The 9,654-nt window shown below is 55.2% G+C and overlaps 1 protein-coding gene across 1 annotated transcript in view; it reads right to left on the bottom strand.

Moving 5' to 3' along the window:
• Positions 1-124: 124 nt before the first annotated feature.
• Positions 125-9,654, bottom strand: part of LOC104514760 (receptor-type tyrosine-protein phosphatase U-like) — a gene marked incomplete at both ends in the record, with an annotated part of 10,264 nt that continues 734 nt past the window's right edge. Inside the window, 5 exons of the mRNA XM_010158523.1 lie at positions 125-418; positions 1,079-1,253; positions 1,419-1,534; positions 2,191-2,272; positions 2,349-2,620. Coding sequence (XP_010156825.1) covers positions 125-418; positions 1,079-1,253; positions 1,419-1,534; positions 2,191-2,272; positions 2,349-2,620 — 939 coding nt within the window. The remainder of the gene's footprint in view (positions 419-1,078; positions 1,254-1,418; positions 1,535-2,190; positions 2,273-2,348; positions 2,621-9,654) is intronic.

The raw sequence follows: 9,654 nt of genomic DNA, 5'->3' as shown, positions 1-9,654 counted from the left end.
CTGTGATTCTATGATTCTATGCTCCCTGCTCGGGGGGCAGGAGACTTTGCCCAAGACCATCCAGGGTGGCAGGGGACATTCACCCAAGGCCACGGGGGTGGCCAGGATGCAGTGCGGGACCCACCTGCACACTTGGTGCGGCTGATGAGGGGCGGCCCAGGTTTGCCGGTGCCTCCCTCGCCGGGCCGGGTGAGCAGAACACTGATCTCGTACTCCGTGTCTGGATCCAGGTGCCAGAGCTTGTAGGTCTGCATGTTGACAGCGTGGACCTCTGACCAGGGCCCCGAGGTCATGCGGTACTCGATCTCCTTGCGCACGATGGGGCCGTCGCCGATGATGGAGTTGGTGTTGAGCTGGATGATGAGGTAGGTGGAGCCGGCCCGAAGCAGCTGGGGGGGTGCGATGGGTGTGGGGGGCTCTGGAAGAGAGTGGAAAAGAGGCAGGTGGAGCATCTCCCTCTGGAAGCAGCTCCACAGCATCCCCAGCCCTGGAGCCAGGCCAACACCAGCACAACCACAGGTACCACTACTGATATATACATGTACTGGTGGTTTTTTACCAGCTACAGCTGAGACATTCTCAACAGCTCTTCCCAAACAAACCCGTCACCTTCACACTGCAAAGCATGGGACAAACGTGGACCCCTCACCCACAGGACATGGGGGTCAACCCTAAAATATGGGAGGGCACCACCCAGTCTTTAAACCTCCACCCGCGCACATGCCCTGCCTCGCTTTTAGTGAGGCTTTAACATCTGCAACAGCGTTTCATGTGATCAAACCTTAATTATCTTTATAAGATACGCTGCCCAGTGTGGTGCTGCACAGTTTCACCATAATTAATTAATTCCCACCTACTGCAATCAAAAATAAACGATCTAAGGCCACCAGGAAAGGTAGTTTCCTTGTTTTATGTTGAACCATGTGTAGTGACTCATTCCCAGCAAAAAACTGCCACCCCAGCATCCTGAGCATCCCACCACCCGGAGCATCTCACCTTCCTCTTCCTCTGCAAAGAGGGGAGCAGAAACAGCCCGTCCATGACCCAGAAACCTGTCGGACAACAGCATGTCACCCACCTTTCACGATGAGCTCGGCGAAGTTGGAGACACCTGAGCCGCGGCTGGACTGCGTGACGCAGCGGTACAGGTCCTGCTCCTCCTTGGACACTTCGTCCAGCTGGAAGGTGGCCAGGAAGCGTCGGTGGCTGATGTGCTTCACGGAGGCGGCGGGGACCACCTCGCCGTTCTGCCTCTGCCCCACGGGGAGAGACAAGATGTTACCAGGAGGCACGACATGACACCCAGAGCCACCAGAATGATGTCTGCCTAAAAGGCGGGGGTGGATTGTCCTCCTCCCCCCTGCCCCAATGCACGGGGTTGGCGGTGGAGATGCTGGTTTCACCCCACCGCTGCTCACCTGCATGAGGAACCGCTCAGCCTCGGCAGCCTTGCCGGCAGCCACGCACTGGAAGGTGGCATTCTGCCCCGCGTTGACCTCCACGTCGCCCAGGCGGGAGAAATGAGGTGCTTTTGCTGCCGAGGGACGCAAGCGAGAGGTGACGAAGAGACCAAGCTCCAAGGGGACCCACAGCAGCATTGCTGCAAAAATCCCGCCACAGCCCAAAAACCCACCCAGCAGGCCAGGGCTAGAGCCGAGCTCCGGGTGGGCTGGATCTCCATCCTCACAGCCCAGCTCAGAGCCAGGAACTCGGTCCAATCCCTGTACAACCAATGTCCCAGGCAGGGATGCAGCTTTCTGCTCCAGCATGCCACAGCGCTGTCGCCAGATGCAGGCTATGGAGTTGGTAGAGGGGAGCATGTCTCCTACCTGAGTCTCAAGAAATTGGGGCGAATCCCAACAGCCAACGTGTTGGGACAGGTCCCCATCAGCCCGAGTGGCCCACCTCAATGGGGGTGCCCAGACCACATGTTCAGTCTGCGACCTCCAAGGCTTTATAAAAACTCGGTGATGGAGAGGGAAAAAGGAGCCCAGAGGTACCCAGGAGACAGGGCTCCACAACCCATGTGACCACAAGACACCAGGCTGCACCTCAGCATTGGGCCATCAGCTCCCCCCAGGATCATCCCACTGGCCACCAGCCCCAAACCCTGCAGCCCACCCCAGCTCAGCAGCACCCACTCCCCCATCCACCACCAAGCACCCTCGGGTCCCACCCCGTGACACTCACAGCACGGATAATTCAAGAGCAAAATGTCATCCAGACCAAGGTAGCCCCTGCGCTCGCTGGAGATCACCGCCTCGAAGAGGACCTACGGCACCAAACAGGAGGGTCACCCATTGCCAGGGCGGGTCTGGGTCATGCACAGGGGGTCTGCTGGGGCTCACCTGGTACTCGCTGGGCCAGAACAAGCTGACGGCCAACTCTGCCTGGTGCCACTGGCGGCCGTGGGAGCCGGAGGTGTTCCAGACGGCGCTGCCCACCGGGCCCCCAGTCACCCGGACGTAGGCACTCAGGGTGCCAGGGCTGTGGCCATCCCGGCTGTACATGAAGTAGCTGAACTGGAGGCAGTGGGTGTCATTCTCACTCAGTGCCTGGAAAAGCAGGTGAGCTTTCTGGCCTGGGGCGTGCTGCGAGGAGTTCACCATCAGGTAGGAGCCTACGACAGGACAGAGAAGGGGGAAGAGCATGGAGTAATCCCCCCGCTCCTCATCTCCTGAGTTCTGCCAGCAGGGATGGGGAAGGTGGAGGATGCAGGACTGTGAAGATGCACATGACCGGGCAATGATGCTCATGTCCCACTGGGTACCAGCCCATGGGGACATGCGGGACAGGAGCAGGGGACCCACAATGGAGTCAGCATCGGATGCCCGTTTGGGCAGCAGCAGGACGCCGGAAGGGGACCTGGGCGAGGAGAGGAGGATCAGACCCACTGCCTCCAGAATAATCTGGTACCCCTGAGACGCTGGGGCAGGTAACAGCTTCGATGCCACAAGAGACCCTCCACCTCTTTCCTTTAACGCTCACAGCTTCGCTGCATCCGTGCTGCCCTCCTCAGCCTGGCCCCAGCCGGTTCATTTCCATTCCCGTCGCCTCCTATCATTTACCACACCGTTGTCTCATTTACCACGCAGTTGTAGCCAAGTTTAAACTGTGCTCAGCAGGCACTCCTTGGGGGCTGGGCAGGGGAAGCGCTCGTCAGCTTAACGAGCACGGGCACCAGCACCGCAGCTCTCCGGGATGCTGGCCCCAGACCCAGCTCCTCACCTGCCCCACCACCAGCAGCCACCGATACCCCACCTCCCATCACCCAGAATCACCAGCAATGAAACCAGGAGTCCTGACACTTGTCCCAGTGCTACCCCAAAGCCATGCTTACAAGGCAGGCAGGATGAAAATCCTAAAGGGGATCCCAGAGGCAGCATCCTGCCCTGTCCCACATGCTCCATCCTGAACAGTCTAGAGGCAGGAAGGGGATGCAGGAATCCCAGCTCTTTGCCAGAACCACCCAGCATGGCCATGGCACCGTGACATCAGGCAGATGGGAATCCGCCCTACCAAACCCCATCCCCCCCCAATACCAAAGGCAAGAAGATTATTAATATCCCTTCCAGTATAATGGCAGAAGCTGTAAGTAACAGAGCTGGGCCATTTATTCAAGTCCACCATTGTTTTCCTGACAGTAGGCGCTTAATAATTAATAGCTTTCACCGCCAGTTAATTTAAACGAATTCACGCGCTTCCCTCCCTTCAGCTCCCAGTGAAGAGCGCTGAGAAAATCCTAATGAAGGCAGTGGGGGATCGTGAGGGGCACCCATCCTTCTCACCCAGTCCTTGGGAGTTGTGCCTGGCTGGGGTCACCCCAGAATGCCTGGGGGTGACCCCAAAATATCCAGGGGTCACAGCATTGGCTGAGGAGATACAGTGCTGGGTATCATCCAGGGTGTCCTTCAGGGACAGGAGCCAGGACCAGGGAATGAAATCACCAAAAGCAAAATTTTGGGCAGGGACACCTTGCACTAGACCAGGTCGCTCCAAGACTCATCCAGCCTGGCTTTGGTCCAGGGATGGGATGGGGAATCCACAGCTCCTCTGGGCAACCTGTCCCAGTGCTCCCCACCCTCTCTGATGTCCCGTCTCCATCTCCCTCTTTCTATTTAACCCGTTACCCCTTGTCCTGTCACTGCAAACAAAATAGTAAGTTTGTTTTCTCAGTCAAGCACAGCTGCATCTCACAGACCAAGGGGAAGGCACTATGTCCATATTCCTTCCCCCCCAGCACAAGCATTTCTCCCCAGGCAGATGAGCTCCGTTTGGGCCAGGCAACAGCTGTGTGGAGAGCAAACGCCAACCATTTAACCTGCCGGAGTGTCACTGACAAACACAGTCTGTGTTCCCCCTTCCTCCTCCCCTCTCTTCAGAAACAAAAAGCCAGCAAACCAAAATAAAGAGACCAAGACTAAAATTAAACCACTGACAAGTTATTTCAGAAGGAGGAGGTTGTCCGTAAGGTGACCTGGGCCCATGGACACGATGGGGTGGCAATCCACCCAGGCATCTCTCCTCTAGCAGGGTTTTCCCCCACACAATTTTCCTCCTTCAATTTTCTTCCCTGTGCTTCTGCATCCGAAAAAGCAGGTTCTCACCTCTCCCTCTTTGTGCTAATTATATCATCCTCCCCCGTGAATGACTGGGCACAGCTTCAGCTTCAAGCCCAGGGTATGGGTTGTTTGATTTTTTTTTTTTAATGCAGGAGAACCAGAGGTCCATGTCACCGTGTTGGGATGCTGCATCCTGCACCGGAGCATCCCCCAGCATGGGGAAGGCCCTGGGGCAGCAGCTCCTCGCAGAGGTGTCAGGGGTTACCAACTCCCTCCACATTCCCGACTCCCTCCACAGCCCCAGGGGTTTGTTTTTTTTTTTTACAGGGAGCGTTTTGAGTTTTCAGTGGGGTTTTATAGGTTTTCTTTAATGCACCCCAACAAAACGGCAGCACAGCCCAATCTGGCTGGTCCCAACACAGGGTGCTCAAGGAGGTGGGTGACAGCCTATACACACACTGCCACCATCCACCCCGTGGGACACAGTCCCACCACAGGTCACCACCTTGCTCATCCCTGGTCTCTCAATCAACCGGGATGCTCCCAGGCAAGGAGCATCAGGTCAAGGGTCGCCCAGACCCCCTTCCACTTGCTCCTTGTTAATCCACGAGCCCCACCAGTGTCCTCCCCGAGCCCCCATCCCACTGGGTGCTCAGATTCCACCAGGTTCCAGCAGCATTCCCAGCCAGGGCAAGAGCAGAGCTGCAGCAAGAGTTAAGCAAATGGCCAAATCCCAGTTTTTAAAGCTCAGCTCAATTCCTGCCAGCAAAGGCAGAGAGGGAGATGGAGAGGAGGGGGTGTCCCAGAGCTGGGGGGAGCCAGGCAAGACTAGTCCCAGCAGCCAGAGGGTTGATGCAGTATTGCAGCTCATCAGCACAACCGGGGTTATTTTTGAGCCCTGTCTGTACATTGGTATTACACAGCAAAAATCTGCTCCAAAAGCCACGGTGGGGAAAACCATTTCCAAACCGCCTACAAAACGGGAGCCACAGAACCAGCCCCAGGCTGAGACTCCAAACCAAAGGACAGGATTCAGGCACACATCAGTGCTGTGCTCCACTCATTAAATCCTTCCTCTGATCCTCAGTGTAAGGTCAGTTTGAACTGAGATGCTGGTCCAGCAGGTTGTGATGCTCCTTCATGACCACAAATACCGAGTCAGCCCCCCCGTGTCCCCCAGCCCAGCTGCAGCAGTATCATTTATTTCAGTTTTCAGGTGGGCTTTAGGGAAGAGCCCAAGTGCTCTGAGGAAAAAAGACTCAAAAGACCTAGATAATATTTCAATCAAACAAATGAAAAAAGAAATAAGTTTCCAGTGACATTCCCTAAGGAAAAACTGCCAATTTGCTACACACAAGTCAACAATGAGGTTTAAGCTGGAAAATCAGCCCAGAGGGGCTGTGCACAGACAGCCCTGCATCCATCCCAGCAAAGCCTTCATGCAGGGCCTCCAGCTGAGTTTTCCCACTTGTGGGATTGTCGGCTCTTCCTTGGAATTGAAATCAGCTCTTCAAGGATCTTGGCACCTCCGATAATCTTGGCCAGGAAATCAGAAAGCAACAAAGTTCCCAAGGATTTTCTCCCCAGCTTGGGGCTGAAGTCCTGCTTGCTTGCAGGGAAGAGGCAGCTCTCCCCATTGTGCCGCCCATTCGCAGGGTCCTGCCTGCGTCACTCTCTGAAAAACCTAAAACAGCTCAGCAAGGGGAGAAGGAAAGCACCACTCCTCAGTCAAAGAGCTGTTACAAGGCAGCAAAAGGCAGGCAGGGTGACAGGCAGAGGGTGGCACCGCCAGCCAAGAGGTACCAAGGGACCCGGCCTGAGTACTGCAGCCTCCAGGAAATCACTTTGAAAGATGAAGCCCAGTGATGCCTCCTCCTGCTCTGGATCTTCTCAAGACATCAGAGTGGGAATCAGGTACCCACTCCCCACTTCCGTGCCGAGCATCTTCCAGGGAGGCCCCATCACCAACATCTGATCTGCCACTGCCACAGAGTCCTTGGACAGACCACAGTAATTCCACCAGGAGACAAAAATCAAACTTAATTTTTCAAGATTTTTAGATGCACAGCTGGAGCTGGTCAGGAAGTGGTGCCAGAGCTAACACCTGATGGAGGGACTCCTCAGAGGGGATGGAGGGACATTGGAGCAGGGACAAACAGGTCAGTCACCGCCCAATACAGCGCAGCATCGCAATGCAGCTGCGCAGAGAGCACGACAGCAGTTCTGTGCATGGAGTGAAGAGCCGAGCAGGAAACAAACTCCAATCCACAGAGGGTTTTCTAATGTCACTGAGTTTGGAAGGAAAACCTTGGGAAAAAAGCCATTTGGGGGAAAAAAAACCACCCACAAATATGTTGGTTTAGTATTTTTAGTACAGCTCTGCTGAGCGGAGGAGCCTGGGTGCTCCAGCCCCAGGACAGGCTACAGAGGGGCAGAAGCAGCCTCCATGGGGCGTTTTGGGCCCAGTTTCTCCCCACTCAACTCACCTCCTTTGAATTTCCACATGAGAATTCAACCAGCCACAAGAGGTGCCTGCACCTCTCCCAGTATGATCCTGGAGCTCCAGAAAGCATCCTTCTCTTGAGAGGCACAGGGCTGAGGACCGGCACCTGACCCTGGCTCTGCCCCGTGCTCCATCCCAGACCTGCCTCAAATTCATACAGGGCTGAACCTAAGCCCACTGGTTTATTTTGATGTCCATTAAATAACCTCAACTTGTGTTTCACCCCAGCAGCTCAAGAAATCAGCCCAATTTCACTTCCCGGTCCCATCCCTGCCTGCTAGACCACCCCACCACTGTGTCCCCGGCTCCTCAAAGGCCTGAGGGATGCAGCCAAATCCTGCGAGCGCTGTGGTACCCAGCAGCGGCAGGTGCTGCAGAGCAAGGCACACACTGTCCCTCCTCTCCCCAGCTTCGAGTCAGCAGGGCTCTATCGCAGAGCCTGAAGGCAGAAGTGGACCAGCCTGGCATGCAGAGGCAACGCCTGGGGGAGAGCAGGAAGACAAGTACACCCCAAGCATCCAGGGAGAGTTATTTTGGTGCAGACACAGCGATGGTGCATTGTCACGCCTGCCTTACCTGCCTGCGACTGCTCCTTTAAAACACAACAATAAAGAGCTGAAAAAAAAAACCCCAAAATCACAATTGCAAGGGACCCACCCGTCGTCTTTAGGAGAACGAGGGAGACAAGTCAAGATGAGAGGAGAGGGGGGAAAAAAAAAAAATCCAAACCAAACAAGAAAGCAAGAAGAAAGAGGGATGCAAAGGTGGAGGCGGGTGGCCAGCAGCCAGCATCCGCTCCAATAAATCCTACGCTCCTTGAAACTGGCTGATCTCCAATAAAAACTCATTTTAATCTAAGACCACGAGACTCCTTTGGAAAGTGCTCCCTGGAGAGGCCCCGGTGCCGTGAAATACTCTTGATCCACTGAGCTGCTGCAGGGGCTGAAAGGGGTGAAAAGGCTGCAGGAGCCTCATGTGCAGCTCCCTACACACACCGGGGTAAAACTACACGAAAATGGGGCCCCTGCACCCGCTGGGTGCCTCAAGGCTGTGAGCAAACAGCATCTACCCGTTATTAGGGGAGCCCCCGGCTACAGGGACGAGTATCCCTTTGGGTGTCACCATTGATCAGCATCAGGGACAGATGCTCTTCCTGGGGGCCGGACCCTGCGATGCTCCATGCTCACAGCTCACCCTCACAGCATCCCACCTGGAATGGTTATACCCACTTCCCCATCAACTCCGGAGTTTAAGAAACTCTTTGCATTGATGTAAGCCCCCATCCCTTGCTAACCGGCAGTTATTTCCTCAAGCAGAGAGAGCAGCCCCATTCCACCTGGCCCCTTTAGCCCCCCGCAAGCCCCCAGGCTTTAAACTCAAGCAGTTTGCTGCAGATTTTTAATTACCATTCAGAAAACTCAACTAATTACAGGTTTAAGACCCTCCATGATGAGCCACCTCAATCCTCAGCTCTGCTTCCCTCCTCCCTGCCCCAGGGAAACCCACCCAGGACACACACAAATTAGGACAGTTCAGTTTAAAGCAATTACTTGTAAAGTCATCAAGGAGGCACAGGGATCTGTCACCAGTCCTACAGGCAGGCCAAGGGTTATTCTGCCCTCGCCCAGTGCCCAGGACATGCCAGCAGGGATGGGAAAGGAAGGAAAAGGCGATGGGAGGAAGAGAAGGTAAAGGAAGAGGAGGGTTAGCGGAGGGGAAAAGCCAAATTAAGTCCTGGCATGAACAAGGCATGGGATAAACAGCCGGAGAAAGATTGATGGAGCAGTAAAGAGTTTTCTATAAAGAAGTTAATGTTTTAATAAAACCAGTCATTTTTACTATGGAGCTCTAAACCAGCTCTCCTCTTTCTGCCCAGTTCTCCTCTTTCTGCCCATCTTCAGCATGGGACTTGGCCTCCAGGCTGGGCAGGAGGAGCCAGCAGCCCCAAAAACCAGGAGCATCTCAAGCCTAGTGCAGCTCCCAGAGTTAACGGGGACAGGGACAGCTCAAGGGACACAGCAGGACACAGCCCTGAGCTGGGAGTGAGCAGACCCCTGAATGCCACTCAGGCACAGTGCCCACGCCATCCCCATGGGAGAGGGGGAGCTCCCTGCAGCTGCCCAGCTGGCTCTGCTCCCCCAGCCTGGCCAGCGGAGCGAGGAGCTGGACCCAGAAAACAACAAAAAGTGCTTTAAAAGCAATGAGATTTTTAAAAAGAGAAGAACGTCCACTTGTATTTTCTTCCTTACAGTTCCCGACACTTTGGGAATGCCTTCAGCTCACAACCACCAGTCCTTCCCCACATCTGAAACAGCCAGAAACACATTTTTTCCCCTTTTCTTCATCTCCCGGAGATGGGCATTTCTCACAAGACCCCAGACCTGCATAAGCAGCACGAGCCCACACGGCAGCAAGGAAAGAGCAGGCGGTGGCTGCAGATTCTGGGCAGGGGGAGCCGCTCCAAAGGTGCCCCTTCACAACGGGATCTGGGTGCATCCCGGCCGGCAGCAGCCGCAGATGCCATGCTCAGTGCCAGATGGGGAATTTGGCATTGCCCGAGATGCTGCCGAGACCTGCGGGGAGGGTGGA

Source organism: Eurypyga helias, unplaced genomic scaffold (genome assembly GCF_000690775.1).
Source record: "Eurypyga helias isolate BGI_N326 unplaced genomic scaffold, ASM69077v1 scaffold31859, whole genome shotgun sequence".
NCBI classification, from domain to species: Eukaryota; Metazoa; Chordata; class Aves; order Eurypygiformes; family Eurypygidae; genus Eurypyga; species Eurypyga helias.
The sequence above is the reverse complement of the archived record's forward strand: the minus strand, read 5'-3'. Positions and strand labels throughout refer to the sequence as shown.